Below are 16,223 nucleotides of genomic sequence, written 5' to 3'. Positions count from 1 at the left end.
GGATTCAGCAGTGACCAAGACAACTTGGCCCTGCCCTTAAGGAGCTCACAGTTCAATGGGGTTACAAACCCATTACCAGATGGGGACAGCCCAGACTGGTCAGGGCTGGGATGGGGAAACTACAGGGGACTGGGGAGACCTGAAAGGAGGGACCTGACCTAGCCTGAGGAAGGGGAGGCCAGGAAAGACTTCCTGGAGGAAAAAACAGCTGATTGGAGAAGTCAGGCAAAGAATATTCCAGGCAGAAGAAACAGCAAGAGCAAAGGCCTGAAGGTAGATCTCACAACACTGTCCAATGAACTAAAATGTCAGTGTGGCTGGAGAAGCGACAACGGAGCATTTCACAAAGAATCTTTGGGGTTACAGTAAGGAGCCTGGACTTTGTCCCGAGGTCACAGGGGAGCTATGGGTGGGTTAAGCAGGGAGAGGATTTGGGCTTTAAGATGTCATTGAAGGGAGTGAAAGAAGGCATGCAAACAGGTAGTCCCACAAATAGTAATAATGTTGATGAACATAGAATATTTAAGGAGCCCCTGACCCAATAAGGCCTGGGCATTGCACCATATGGGAAGCTTTGGAGGCCAAGACTGAGAGGAGGATGAAAGCCACCCTCTCCGTTAGGCACTTTATTCACACGAGAAATTCACTCCGTCAATGTGTCAGGTTCTGGAGATACAGTAGTGAATAAGACAAAAATTGCTCCTCTACAATCTTCTATTATATTGAGGGAGACAAAAGAAGGTAATCAGAATAAAAGAAAAGATATCGTATCTGAGAAGATAAGTGCTATGGATAAGTAAAGTAGGGAAGGGAGATAGAGGTTGACAGATGGCAACTTAAAATATCTGAACTGAGAGGGGCTCACCAAGAAGGTGACATTTGAGCAAAAAACTGAAGGAGGTGAGTCAGGGAGCCAGCTGCAGGAAGAGCATTTCAGGACAAGGGAACAAGTGCAAAGGCCCTTAGCAAGAAGCCAACCTGCATGTTAAAGGACCTTTTAGGCCAGCTCCCAGGCTGGAGCAGTGGGAGTCAGAAGATGGGTAGGAGATGTTGACTTAAATAAAGAAGTAAACTGAGGCAAGCTAAACAAAAAATGAATTTATTCTGGAATAGCAGAAGAATTGCAATTCAGGACAGGCAAACTATAGCAAGCTACAGGCAAGCCCGAAGCACATCCAGAGAGACAAAGGGAAGGTCAGCTTTTATTACGTTTTAGGAGGAAATTAGAGAGGGGTGTTTTGAACACAAGTCCATTAGAAAAGAACAAGAGTTTGAGGTTGCAATGAGTTCTCATTGGTTGCAAGTGTTGGCCCAGAGTGTTGGTGCAAGGGCAGGGAGGGATCTTCCTTTTTCTTTTTTTTTCTCTCTCTTTTTTTAAACAAGAGATAAATTCCCATGTGAAAAATATCCTCCTTTGAAACAGATGAAAAGTAACATTGTTATCATCACAGACAAAAACTTGAGAAACAGATCTTGTTAAAATAATTCTTACCTTCCTTTTTTGTTACACATGCTGCAACAAATAAGGGCATGAGAGCTCTTCCTTCAGGGTTTCCCAACTCCATTTTTAATAAGGTTTCCTCTATCAGTTTTTACAAAGATGAGGGTATAAAGGGGGCCCAACTGTGTAGGTCATATGTGAGGACTTTCACTGTAGACTAAAAGTCTGACCAGACACCAGGGTAGGGTTCTAGGCAAAGGAAGGGAGCTGATCTGACTGAGGTGTTAGCAGGGCCCTCTGGCTGAGTGAACTGACGGTGGATGGCAGCAGGGAAGCTAGGAAGCCAGGGAGTGGGCTACTATCATATTCCAGCCTGGAGGTGCTGGTGGCTTGAACCAGATGTGGCAGGAGATTCTGAGTATATTTTTAGAGGCAAAGCCAACAGGACTTCTCGATAAGATCAGCTATAGGGTGTGAGAGAAAGACAGGAGTCAAGTACAACTCTGTCCAGAAGAGTTGCCATTTTCCAAGATGGACTGATTTCTGCCAGACCCTTCACGGAACCATGTCTTAACTCTTAACCCCTCCTCTCTGTGATGCAGTACTGATTTCTGAATCCTCAGCCACTCAAATCTTTTCAGGATTTGGAGGTGAAGTCTGGGTGTTCTTCTTCTTCTTCTTTTTTTTAAGATTTTATTTACTTATTTTTAGAGAGGGAAGGGAGAGAGAAAGAGAGAGAGAGAAACATCAATGTGTGGTTGCTGGGGGCTGTGGCCTGCAACCCAGGCATGTGCCCTGACTGGGAATCGAACCTGTAATACTTTGGTTCGCAGCCTGCGCTCAATCCACTGAGCTACACCAGCCAGGGCTTGGGTGTTCTTCCTAACATGAAAAAATGACCCTGGGAAAGAAAAGAAGACTGGTTCCTTTTCAACACCGTAGCAATTGACCGCACAATAATCATAATGAGGGTACAGATTGTTTGTTGTCTTTTATTCAACAATGCATCTCCAACCCTTAGTACTTGGCATTTAATAAATAATACTTGCACGAATAAGAGTACATTCGCTTGGGTACTTCCCTAGGTCCATTCTCGAGCCAGCCCCAGGACCCAGACAGAAATCCTTTCTCCAGGTAAAGCCAGGGGAAGGACAACCCGTAACTAGCCGGTGTCCCAATCCCCAGCTCAGAGCTCTTCCAAATGCTATCTATGCAATCTCATGACTGGGTCTAGAGTAATGATGAACAGCCATTTAGCCCAATAGAAGGTTGGGATTCGCATGCATGGGTGTGGCCTTAATGGCCTCAGATACCGCCTCCCCTAGGCGCTCTAGTGAATGGAAGACTCACTTATAACCCTCCCGGCTTCCGGTCCGTCTAAATTCCGCTTCCGGCCAGACGGAGGCGTCTTTGCTGAGGGTCACATTGAGCTGCGAGCGGTTTCAGGGGCGTCTTTAGGTGAGTGTAGAGGGTCGGGAACCCGGGATCCCATCTTGGGTGATTGAGGAACCGGCCCCTAGCTTCCCCGAGAACGAGAGGTTTCCAGCTAGCGGCCTTCAGTGTTCCGGGGCCCTGGGGTCCTGTTTGTGTTAGTAGTCGTAGATAACGATTCTTCCTTAGTGCGGGTCAGCATTCCAAATGATTTATATTGTCGTTTAGTCTTCCCGCCAGCCTGTCATTGTCCCTTTTGACAGTGAGACAACTGAAGCTCAGAAATATTAAGCTACTTAGCCAGCGACCAGGCTTGGACTTAGTAGTTTGGCCTGCCGTGCCCTTAATCATCGGGCCGCAGGCGTGACTCCCTGCGGCTTGCCTGGCCGCAGCCTAGCTCCCTGGTGTCTGGCCCCTCCTTTCCTCCTCAAACGTTGAATGTACCGCAGTGTGATCCCGATCCACCTTCACTCCAGATAGTGGGCCAAGATCTCGCCCCAGATTACTCTTCCACCAGGTCCGCATCCCCGCTGCTGGTGTTCTGCAATCGCCTCCCGACTTCTCCTTCCCTTCCCCCACAGTATTCTGTGGCCCCAGATCCCCACTACTACCTTGGATCGCTTTCATTTAATACTGGCTTGCGCACCTCTATGTAAATTTACGACTCCTCCAGTTCTCTGAAATAGAGGCACTTTCTCTCAGATTCCCTGGTGAAATATGTGTCACCTCATGAGCCGTTATAGCAAAGGGTTTTAAGTTTTATTTATTTAATTTTTAGAGAGGGGATGGGAGGGAGAGAGGGAAACATCAATGTGAGGTTGCCTCTCCTGCGTCCCCTACTGGGGACCTGGCCAGCAACGCAGACATGTACCCTGACTGGGATTCGAATGGGTGACTCTTTTTGGTTTGCTGGCTGGCACTCAATCCACAGAGCAGCAGAGGTTTTTTTGAACCTGAGTCCACATAATCTATAGAATTCAAGGAGTTCTGGTACTCAAATGGGAGGGGGAATTACATCTGTATTTTCAATAATCTCATTAAAATGTAACATTTGCTTCCGATAGGCATGGAGGCAACCACCTCAGGAATATTAGCATCTATGACTTTGTCAGCATCAGAATCACGTGTCATCCTATATCACATTATGGTTGCAGATAATACAAAATATCTTCACTCGTGATTACTTCAAAACTGTGGTAGTTAATAAATCCTTGGCTACATATATGTGGGCTCTTTGTGAGCCTGTGCAGTTTTTTTAAAGCATTTAAACATTCTGAGAAAAGGACCATTAGACCCCTGAAGAATCCATGGCACCAAAAATATTAAGAATTTCTTCATTGTGCATTTTGTCGATGATTGAGTGCAGCTTCACCACTTGTATGCTGTATGACCTTGAGAAATCATTTAAACACTGGTCATCCCTTGTTTGTGAAGCAGTGATAGTAGTTCTTACCTTTTATTAGATTGGCTGTAGAAGTAAATCTGGAAGAGTATAGGACAACACCAGGCCTGTGATCAGTACTTAATGAGTGTTAACTAGTGTTATTTTGTGACAGATAAGGCCTGATTTTACCAAGGACTTGATCGTCCCTCCAAACCTTGCTGTGACTTCCACATTTAGATGTGTGGATTTGCCCTGCCTTTAACTTTTGTGTGTGTGTGTTGAAAGGGAGGGAGGGTGTGGCTTATTCACACCCAGCCTTTCTTATTCTCTCTCTGTCCCTGACAGCCTGAGTGGGCTGACGTGCACAGGTTCAGGCCCCATAGAATTGGTGCTAACACCACATTCTCTTTGCCTCCAGGAGTCAGCAACATGGCAGAAGACATCAAGACCAAAATCAAGAACTACAAGACTGCCCCTTTTGATAGCCGTTTCCCCAACCAGAACCAGACCAGAAACTGTTGGCAGAACTACCTGGGTAAGCAGGGCATGGTAGTGGGGGGAATGCAGATCTTGCTGTTCCTGCATCTGTTGCTCACCTCTTGCCTCCTTAGGGACCCACGCATCCCAAGCCTTTTTTATTGTTGGACATCCTACCTCGGGGCCTAGGTGGCTTACCACCAACTGTGTTCAGGATCTGGACCAGTGCTCAAACTCTGGTTCCTACAGTGATTTCTTTTTGTAAAGATTTCATGTGTGTGTGATGTAATATATAGAAAGTACAGAAAACATAGCATAGAGCTAAATTAATAATTCTGAAGTGAACGCCTGTGTAACTATAACCTGGATGAAAGAAGTAGATACTGCCTGAACTCTGAACTCCCCTGCCTACTGCACACCCTGTATTGAACACACACCCTACTCTCCCCAGCAGAGATGTAATCCCACTGACTTACGGCAATCACATTTTGGTTTTCTTACCATGTTTGGTTTGCCTCTTTGTGAACTTTATAAATATTGTGTGTATTCTCTTGTGTTTGCACTTTTTGATTCAATAGTTTTGAAGATTCATCTGTGCTGTGACAATTAAGTTTGCTCATTTTCATTGCTGTAAAGTTTTCCATGGTTTATTCATGGGCACTTGTGTGGTTTCCAGTTTGGGGCTCTTATACATTCTTATAGATATAATTTGAAGTTCATATGAATGCTTTTCTTTCTAGAGAATGTGTCCTGAAGTAAAATACCTGGATTAATTTTTTAAAAATTACTTGCTTGCTTTTAGAAGCCAGATTTCCCTCTCCTGTCTTCCTCTCCTGGACTCCAGCATCTTAGTATCAAGACTATCTTTCCCTTGCCCTGGTTCTAGGTTTCCCTAATCTCTGCACATGCCCCTCATTTTGCCCCACCAGTCCTGACCCCAGTTTTCGAGTTGAACAGCAGTTCTGTAGGGACTTCAAAGTCAATTTAGTGAGTTATATCTAGCCTTTTTTAGTATACTTGTGAGGGTATACATTCTTTGTAAAATGTGTGTGTGTGACTAGTTGTGAAGTAAAAAGTATTTCTGTGAGTTTTGTTCAAAACTGTTCTAGCCCTTTGTCTGGACTAACCCTGAAGCCCTTTTTTCACAGACTTTCACCGCTGTGAGAAGGCAATGACTGCTAAAGGGGGTGATATTTCCGTGTGCGAATGGTACCAGCGTGTGTATAAGTCCCTTTGCCCCGTATCCTGGGTAAGTGACTTCTACTGGGGCCCTTGGGGTGCTGGAGTGGGGTCTTAGGAGAGGGCAATTCAGTAACTTAGTGGAATTCAGATGCAAGAGGCAGAGGGAAGACAGGGCATCACACTACCCATGGGACTTGGCCTTTTCTTCCTAGAATTGCCTCTCTTTTCTTCTTTCACCAATACTCTCAACAAGTCAGGGCTCTCAGCGAAGGTGACCAGTGCTGTCTCCTTAATAAATCCGTCTCACTCAGCACTCTACAGATACTGGGTATACTCAGTACTCGGTTCCTGTCCCTGTGGAATTCACCATCTTGTGCACTCCTGTCCTTTTTCTTTAGGAACATTATTATTTTTTTTTAAGATTTGATTTCTTTTTAGAGAGCGGGGAAAGGAGAGAGAAGGAAAGGGAAAGAAATATTAATGTGAGATAAAAATGTCAGTCAGTTGCTTCATGTGTACGCCTCAACCAGGGACCAAACCCACAACCCAGGCATGTGCCCTGACTGAGAATTGACCGAGCTACTTTTCTCTTTGCAGGACAGTGCCAAACTACCTGAGCCACACCAGTCAGGGCCTCATTATGAACATTTGGAAATACACATAAAAATAGAATAATTCAGTGACCACCAAATATACCCATTACCCAAATTGAAAATCAATACTTTTCCACATTTCCTTCATCTGTCTCTTTTCTTCTTTTCTATGCTGAAGTATTTTGAAGCAAATCCCAGACAGGTCATTTCACCCCTCCCTACTTCAGTGTGCATATCTAAAAAAGATGGACACAATAAGGCAGTCCTTTTAGCCCTGATCTGACCAGACCTTTTGTCAGCATTTAGTATTCTCTGCCACACCCTCTTTTTAAATAAAGAATTTATGTTCAACACGAGTCTCTCTCCTGATATGTCAAAGTTGCAGGTTCCATCTGTGGTCGGGTCACATACAAGAAGCAACCAGTGAATTTATAAATAAATGTAACAGCAAATCAGTGTTTCTCTCTCCCTTCCTCTCTCTATTTCTCTCCCTAAAATCAATAAATTAAAAATTTAAATAAAATAAAATAAAAATAGCCTTGACTGGTGTGGCTCAGTGGGTTGGGTGTTGTCCTGCAAACCAAAAGGCACTGATCAGGGCATGTACCTGAGGCAGTTGATTGGTGTTTCTCTTGCATGTCTCCCTCTCTTTCTTCCTCCCCTCCCCTCTCTCTAAAAGTAAATAAATAAATAACATTATTTCATCAAATCAGAGCTCCCATCAAGTGCAAGAAATATTGAGAGATGTTTAAATCTTTAATACTAGAAATGAGTATAACAAGTATACTGATTTCAGAGATGTTAAAATGAAATGCCATTTGTCTTAGAATCAAAATATGATACTATTGAAAAAGTAATAGTGTGCATTTTTTTAAAAGCAACAAATGTGAGCAGAACAGTCAAATAAAAAATAGAAGACCAATCCCACTCCCAAGAGATAACTACTGTTAACTGATTCCTTTTTCTCTGTATATAAACTTATCATATGTAACCCTGTGGCACTTTCTGTGTATGAACAGTTCATACTATATATTCGCTTTAGGACTTGCTTTGGCTTATTAGTTTGTCTTAGAACCTTTTTTTTATGGCAATGCAGAGATCTGCCTTATTCATTTTAATAACATGCTTTTATTTAACTGGTCCACTTTTGATAGAGATTATGTTTCTAATTTTTCAATATTTTAAGCATCCTTGAAGTGTATCTTTGGGGCTTGTTTCTGGAGAACAAATTGTCTTTTTTAAAAATATTTTCTTGATTATGCTATTACAGCTGTCCCATTACCCCCTCCATCCCCCTCCACCCTGCACACCCTCACCACCCACATTCCCCCCCTCTAGTTCATGCCCATGTGTCATAAGTTCTTTAGCTTCTACATTTCCCATACTATCTTACCCTCCCCCTGTCTATTTTCTATCTACCATCTATGCTACTTAATTCTTTGTACCTTTTCCCCCACTTTTCTCCTCCCACTCCCCTGTTGATAACCCTCCATGTGATCTCCATTTCTGTGATTTTTTTTCCTGTTCTAGTTGTTTGCTTAGTTTGTTTTTGTTTTAGGTGTGGTTGTTAATAATTGTGAGTTTGCTATCATTTTACTATACATGTTTTCTTCTTCGTTTTCTTAGATAAGTCCCTTTAACATTTCATATAGTAAGGGCTTGGTGATGATGAACTCCTTTAACTTGACCTTATCTGAGAATCATTTTATCTGCCCTTCCATTCTAAATGAAAGCTTTGCTGGATAGAGCAATCTTGGATGTAGGTCCTTGCCTTTCATGACTTGGAATACTTCTTTTCAGCCCCTTCTTGCCTGCAAGGGCTCTTTTGAGAAATCGGCTGACAGTCTTATGGGAATTCCTTTGTAGATAACTTTCTCGCTGCTTTTAAGATTCCCTCCTTATCTTTAATCTTGGGTAACTTGATGATGTGGCTTGGTGTGTTCCTCCTTGGGTCCAACTTCTTTGGGATTCTCTGAGCTTCCTGGACTTCCTAGAATTCTATTTCCTTTGCCAGATTGGGGAAGTTCTGCTTTATTATTTGTTCAAATAATTTGACCACTTGTTGTTCTTCCTCTTCTCCTTCTGGTACCCCTATGATTTGGATGTTGGAACGTTTAAAAGTGTCCCAGAGGTTCCTAAGCCTCTCCTCATTGAATTCTTGCTTTGAATTGTTGTTTCTTCCTTTGACGCAGACACTGACCTGCAGTGTCTGCAGCATCACCAACGAGACATGGGACATTCACACGGACTACTGAGTCCTATGTTGAGGAAAAGGGACAGCCCAGCTACCCTCTCAAGGGGAGGGTGCCTCGGAGTGGCCTGGCCACTCTCTCAAAGGAGAGCACCCCAATCCTTCCCTTCACAGGGTTTTTATTGGCTTTTCATATGCACAGGAATACAGGTAAAGTTCATTAATCATTGTCAGGCAGTAAGGATCAAACAATAGATAACATACTAAGAACTCTGAGGGCCTATTCTGAGTCAGGGTCTGTTAGCTAAAGGGCTACAAAACTTTTTGGGAAACAAACTCATTTCCTGCTCGGACCTTTATCATTTAATTAAGAGCATTCTTAGCAAAGCAGGTTTCACAGGAGTTTATGTATTCTTTCTCAGGCCTGATCACCCGGGGAACCCACCCTTCCTAGCACAGGGCTGCACTGCCCTCTGTCATTGCTTCAGGATTAAGTCAAGCGGAGGGAGCCAGACAACCAAGAGATTAGAAGACTGACTTCTCACAGACAGAATGATGACTCAGGCTTTGCCAAAGCCAAGGGACAAGGGTCCATCACCCCCTTTTGCTGTAGCCCCCCAAGGCCTTTCTTGGGGGCCTCCCACATGATCATGCCTGTCTTAAGTCGTCCCCCCCTTGGGGAATCTTACCCGTCATTGGCTAATGGATGAAGCATTGCGGGCCGGTTATGGATGAAGTAAAGGAGCAGAAGCAGCGCTCCTGCCAGGGAGACAAGCTTTGTCTCCTTAGAGGCTTATGGTCCAAAGGTCGCTCCCTCAGCCTTAGCCATGGCGGGGGCGGGGGGGGGGGGGGGGGGGGGATGGTCAGCTCCTGAAAACCAGGCAGGGCGGTTCCCAACATTCCTTCTTTTCTGTTTGGTTCTTTCTTTCTTCCTTCTGATCCACTCCACTGATTTGAGTCCCAGTTTTCTTCCCATCACTATTGATTTCCTGTGCATTTTCTTTCATTTCACTTAGCTATAACCTTCATTTTTTCATCTAATTTGCAACCAAATTCAGCCAATTCTGTGAGCATCCTGATTACCAGTGCTTTGAACTGTGCATCGATAGGTTGGCTATCTCTTTGTTGCTTAGTTGAATTTGCTCTGGAGCTTTGAGCTGATCTTCCATTTGGGCTTTTTTTTTTTTTTTTTTTTTTTTTTTTTTTTTTTTGTCTCGCTTGTTACGTATGAGGGGCAGAGCCTTAGGTGTTCACCAGGGTGGGGCAACCCAGTGGCTCGGTTGTGATGCTGTATGTTGGAGAGGGGTCCAAGAGGGAACAGTGGAGCATCCTCCACTCTCTGTTGGATCCCAGTCCCTTCCACCACTTCCCACAAGCAGAAGTGGGCCCTTCTGGTGCTGATTTCCATGTGGGTGGGCTTGTGTACGTTCTGGGCCCCTGTGGGTCTCTCCAATGAACTCTCCTGTGAGGCTGGGAGTCTCTCCTGGCACCTCAACCCTCACAGGTGTTTTCAATCGGTGTTTTGAAGCTTTATTTCCCTGCACTGGGACCCTGGGCTGCTTGATCTGTCTTGCTCCCCAGTTTTGCCTGGTTTATCTGTGCACCTGAATGTGGGACTGCCAGGTCCGCTAGCCACCTTGCGCGCAGTGTCTTGCTTCACAATCACCGCCTCACTGGGTCTGCTTGTTGCCACCCTGCGCCCAGGGTCCACCCGCTGCCATCTTGTGCACTAGGGGTTTGTCAGCTGCTGCCTTGCTAGCCCTGTGTCATCGCCTCTTTTGCCCCAAGCCTTCTCTGCCAGGCCGCCTGACTGTGCCCCTCCTACCTGTCTGGATGAATGTGCCTATTTTAACTCTTTGATTGTGGGACTTCCATACAGTTCAATTTTCTGTCAGTTCTGGTTATGTTGTTTCTAAATTATTGCTGTCCTTATTTTGGTTGTGTGAGGAGGCACAGTATGTCAACCTACGCCTCCATCTTGGCTGGAAGTCAGGTAACGTGATGTTTTGGTCTCCTAACATCCCACTTCCAGCCTCAGGGCCTGCATTGGTTGGATACATGCTGGACACAATGTTAGGGTCATGCTTTTGGTCTTGATGCTGCCCCCCACTCCAGTCTCCATGACCTGGGCCTGCCCTTACCTGAGAAGTATCAGGTGCTTCTTTCACTCAGATGCCTACTGGGTCTGCCCTGTTAGGGTTGGATATAAATGTATTCTGCACAGGCTCCTTTATACCCAGCAGCCCTGACATTTCAAAAACTTGATGAAGTACAAATAAGTGTTTTTGTTATTGCTGTTGTTTTTTTTTTAATAAATAATACAATCAATTCAGTCTCTAATCTCACTGCATATTCTGGGAGGAGTAGGAGCAGGAGTCCAGCACTTTTCCTATATGAGCATTTAAGACTTTTTTCCAACTGTCTTTTATTTTCTGGTTAAAAAAAGAAACATTTAAGAGCATTTGAAATTCTGCTCCATTGCATGTTTGGCTCAAATAAACTCAAAAATTTAAAAAATAAATAAGAACATAAATCTTTAGTTTCTCCATAAAAAATAGCTTTGGCTTTTTGTAGAATCATTTTGTTTAAATATATTTTATTGATTATGCTATTACAGTTGGCCCATTTTTCCCCTTTTATTCCCCTGCACACCCCCTCCCACTCACTTTGCCCCCCTTTAGTTCATGTCCATGGGTCATACATATAAGTTCTTTGGTTTCTATATTTCCTATACTATTCTTGCCCTCCCCCTGTCTATTCTCTACCTACCATCTATGCTACTTATTCTCTATACCTTTTCCCCCTCTTTCCCCTTCCCACTCCCCTGCTGATAACCCTCCACGTGATCTCCATTTCTGTGATTTTTTTTCCTGTTCTAGTTGTTTGCTTAGTTTGTTTTTGCTTTAGGTGTGGTTGTTAATAATTGTGAGTTTGCTGTCATTTTACTGTACATGTTTTCTTTTTCTTTTTCTTAGATAAGTCCCTTTAACATTTCATATAGTAAGGGCTTGGTGATGATGAACTCCTTTAACTTGACCTTATCTGAGAAGCACTTTATTTGCCCTTGGGTTCTAAATGAAAGCTTTGCTGGATAGAGCAATCTTGGATGCAGGTCCTTGCCTTTCATGACTTGGAATACTTCTTTTCAGCCCCTTCTTGCCTGCAAGGGCTCTTTTGAGAAATCGGCTGACAGTCTTATGGGAAGTCCTTTGTAGGTAACTTTCTCTTCTTGCTGCTTTTAAGATTCCCTCCTTATCTTTAATCTTGGGTAGCTTAATGATGATGTGGCTTGGTGTGTTCCTCCTTGGGTCCAACTTCTTTGGGACTCTCTGAGCTTCCTGGACTTCCTAGAATTCTATTTCCTTTGCCAGATTGGGGAAGTTCTGCTTTATTATTTGTTCAAATAATTTGTCCACTTGTTGTTCTTCCTCTTCTTCTGGTACCCCTATGATTTGGATGTTGGAATGTTTAAAAGTGTCCCAGAGGTTCCTAAGCCTCTCCTCACTTTTTTGAATTCTTGTTTCTTCATTCTTTTCTGGTTGAATGTTTCTTTCTTCTTTCTGGTCCACACTGTTGATTTGAGTCCCAGTTTCCTTCCTGTCACTGTTAGTTCCCTGTACATTTTCCTTTGTTTCACTTAGCATGTTCTTCATTTTTTCATCTAATTTGTGAGCATTTTCAACCAATTCTGTGAGCATCCTGATCACCAGTGTGTTGAACTGTGCATCTGATAGGTTGGCTATCTCTTCATCACTTAGTTGTATTTGCTCTGGAGCTTTGATCTGTTCTTTATTTGGGACTTTTTTTTTTTTTTTTGTCTCAGCTTGCCTATTACGTAGTAAAGAGTGGAGCCTTTGGTGTTCACCAGGGCGGGGCAACCCACATCACTGCTTTGTGACGCTGTCTGTGGGGCAGGGTCTGAGAGGGAACTGGCGCTTGCTCCACTCTCTGCCGGTTTTCAGTCACTTCCCCCACTACCCACAATCAAATTGGGCCTTTCTGGTGCTGACTCCCAGGTGGGTAGGTTTGTGTACGTTCTAGGACCCTATGGGTCTCTCCAATGAACTCTCCCGTGATGCTGGGAATTTCTTCTGCTGGCTCCTCAACCCCCACAGGTGTTTTCAATTAGAGGTTTGAGGCTTTATTTCCTGGTGATGGGACCCTGGGTTGTGCGGTTGTCTTGCTCCCCAGTTGTTTCTCCTAGATTATCGGCACTCAAATGTGGGACCACCCACTCCACCAGCTGCCACCTCACTGGGTCTGCCAGCTGTTGTCTTGCCTCCAGTCCTTTCTGCCCAGCTGCCTGTCTCCGCCCCTCCTACCGGTCTGGGTGAATGTTTCTCCTTTAACGGTTGTTGGACTTTCATACAGTTCAACTTCCTGTCAGTTCTGGTTGTTTTTTGTTTGTAAATTGTTGTTGTCCTTCTTTTTTGGTTTGTGAGGAGGCACAGTGTACCTACATATGCCTTCATCTTGGCCAGAAGACTGTAGAATCTTTAAATGAGATGTTTATGTATACTGTAGACAGTGAAAGCCCCCTGTCACCCCTTCTGAGTCCTCAAATTAATATTTCCTAGGAATTTGGTGTCATCTTCCACTTCCTTGCTGTGTGCCACTGTGTGTTTAGGTGTGTTTTCTTTTTCCACTTTTTTTTTTTAATCATTGTTCAAATACGGTTTCCTCTTTTTACTCCCAACCCAGTTGTTTTCTATGTACTTTTTATATAGATATGGGTCATTCTGTAAGTACTCTTTTGAATTTTGCTTTCTTTCTTTTTTTTTTTTTACTTCAGTGCAGAATGCTCAATTATTGGGTAGCCATCAGGTTTAATAGTTAACAAATATTCCCTTCCCCTTTGGCTGGACTCATTCTTTGTTTTTTAATTAAGTGGAGGAGGGAAAACATACAAGATATGTTTTCCCCTCCATTTGAATGGTATCCTTAATTTTCTACCCATGAAGAGAGATTACTGGACAAAGGGTAATTTGCCAAAGGACCAGACCAGCCAGACCCTTTAACTTTAAAAGGGAGTGGGAACATAAACCAAGAACCTGAGAAATTCACACTTACAAAACTGTGGAGTGTAGACAGTACAAGTCCAGTATAAGGGAATCTAGGTGAATTCCAGACATGAAAAGATGTCCATCCCCACTCTGGAAAATACAGCTTAAAACAACAACAAAAAAAAACAGTTTGTTTTTTTACCTTGCAGTCTGATACAAGAATGATAAAGGTTGATGGTGTTAATATTGGTGGTTCTGTAAATTGTTCTAGTCACTTTTGAGGTCAGTTTGGCAGGCTATTTCAAAATGAAAAAAATCATGCTCTAGATGTGGCATAGTTTTCAAAAAAATCATACTCTAGCCCTGCCCGGTGTGACACAATGGATTGAGTGCTGACCTGTGAACCAAAGGGCCTCTGGTTTGATTCCCAGTTAGGACATATGCCTGTGTTGTGGGCCAGGTCCCCTACTGGGGGCACATGAGAAGCAACCACACATTGATGTTTCTCTTTTCTCTCCCTCTCTTCCTCCCTTCCCCTCTCTCCAAAAACAAATAAATAAAATCTTTTTTAAAAAACCATACTCTAGCCCTGGCTGATGTGGCTTAGTGGATTGAGTGCTGGCCTGCAAATTAAAGGGTCACCAATTTGATTCTCACTCAAGTCACATGCCTGGGTTTTGGGCTGGACTCCCAGTGGGTGGCATGCGAGAGGCAACCACACACTGATGTTTCTCTTCCTTTCTTTCTCTTTCCCTTCCCCTCTCTCTAAAAATAAATAAATAAAATCTTTTTAAAAAAATACTCTAGATAGCTACAAAAAATGTTTGTATACAGAGATGTCCATTGCCATTTTTCTTGTTTGGTGGGGGAACATTCAGAAACAACCCCAGTTAGATAAATGATACATTTTTATTGATCTGTACATGACAGAATATAGAAAGAGCTCTGCAACTTTGGGGAAGAAGCAAGTTGCAGGACAGTCTATATAATATGGCCCAACTTGCATGTGTTTATTTGTAAGTACAGAGTATTTGTGATGCATATGTCTGTGTAAATAAGGTAAAAACATACATGGCACTTACTGTATGGGCCAGCTGCATTGTAAGCAGTTTGTATCATATAAAGGCAAACATGCTAAAAAAAAAATGGGATGAGGTAGGTACTATTATTCTCATTTTACAGAATTAGAAACTGTGGACCAAGGTCACACAGCTAGAAAGTGATAGAGTGGGTATTTAGATTCAGTCTCCCTTATCCATGTTTTTATCCACTTCCTCTGCTATATGGTAGCATGTAAATGTGTGTTTGTGTATGTGTGTGTATAAAAATGAATATGCTTCTAATTGCCTGTAGAGGGGTCTGCAAGGAGCAGAGTGTTACCTCTGGGGAGTGTTAACAATGGGATTCTGGCCTTTCCATCATTTTTATGTGCATGGACACATGCACTTGATTCTATCTTAGACATCCATTCTTTTTTTCTTTTTTAAGATTTTGTTTATTTATTTTTAGAGAGAGGGGAAGAGAAGGAGACAGACATCAGTGTGTGGTTGCCTCTCATGCACCCCCCACCAGGAACCCAGCCTACAACCCAGGCATGTGCCCTGATTGGGAATTGAATGGCAACCCTTTGGTTCACAGGCTGACACTCAATCCACTGAGCCACACCAGCCAGGGTGGACATCCATTCTTGCCTTACTTTTTTTCACAGCTGCCTAGTATTCCTTCTTCCTCTGTTCTGACAAACATCACTCTGGGGTTCCTGAAGCAGGGCATAGCCACTCTCTTGAACCTCTATACCTCACAGATCTCCTCATGGACCGCCCTGCAGTGAGCTTGGGATTGTTCTGTGCATTACTTCTCTCCCCACCTCCTCGGATTCAGCTTGTGTCAGCTCATTTAGGACAGTGATTCTTGTCTTTCTGGGTCACTCTTGGTTCCCCAGTTTCTGGAACAGTATAAGTACTGGGGTTACTTGTTGTCTGACTGAAGAAATGAATAGGTAGGCAAAGTGAGGAAGACAAAGAAATCCACCCATCTGGTTTCCCCACAGACGAAGGGAGTAACACTGGCTGTCTTTCCACAGGTGTCGGCCTGGGATGACCGCCGGGCAGAAGGCACATTTCCTGGGAAGATCTGAACTGGCTGCTCCCCACCTGTCCTCTGTCTTCCATCCTTCTCCCAGGGTGGTGAAGGGGGACCTGGGTATATCCCACCCTGGGATCCTGAATCATGGCTTAACTAACAATAAATACTTGTTGGAATAGTGTAAGACTGTGTTTGTGTAAAGGGCTGGATCACTGGTTAAGAAGTGGGCTTGGGAATAATACCTAATAATACCTAGACCAGTAAGAGGGGCTCTAGAATGAGTTGCTTTGTTTTGTTTTTATCAAAATTTGACTACCTCTGTGCTTGACAGTAGAGGAAATGGTTATATGAAATAGCCTCAAGCCCCACTATGTGCTAAAATTTATCTGTGTGATCCCTTAATTATCTGTATAATTTTTAAAACTTTTCTGAATAT

At 43.5% G+C, this 16,223-nt stretch overlaps 1 protein-coding gene across 1 annotated transcript; it reads left to right on the top strand.

The window, feature by feature from the left end:
* The first annotated feature begins 2,790 nt into the window (after positions 1-2,790).
* LOC114511032 (cytochrome c oxidase subunit 6B1) lies at positions 2,791-15,975 on the top strand. The gene is made up of 4 exons (XM_028529633.2): positions 2,791-2,899; positions 4,675-4,791; positions 5,882-5,982; positions 15,786-15,975. The coding sequence occupies exons 2-4, from the start codon at positions 4,686-4,688 to the stop codon at positions 15,837-15,839; spliced, it is 261 nt and encodes an 86-aa protein (XP_028385434.1). The 5' UTR covers positions 2,791-2,899; positions 4,675-4,685; the 3' UTR covers positions 15,840-15,975.
* Positions 15,976-16,223: the final 248 nt, after the last annotated feature.

The sequence above is a fragment of the Phyllostomus discolor genome, chromosome 12 (genome assembly GCF_004126475.2).
Source record: "Phyllostomus discolor isolate MPI-MPIP mPhyDis1 chromosome 12, mPhyDis1.pri.v3, whole genome shotgun sequence".
NCBI classification, from domain to species: Eukaryota; Metazoa; Chordata; class Mammalia; order Chiroptera; family Phyllostomidae; genus Phyllostomus; species Phyllostomus discolor.
This window is presented reverse-complemented; position numbering and strand designations above follow the sequence as displayed.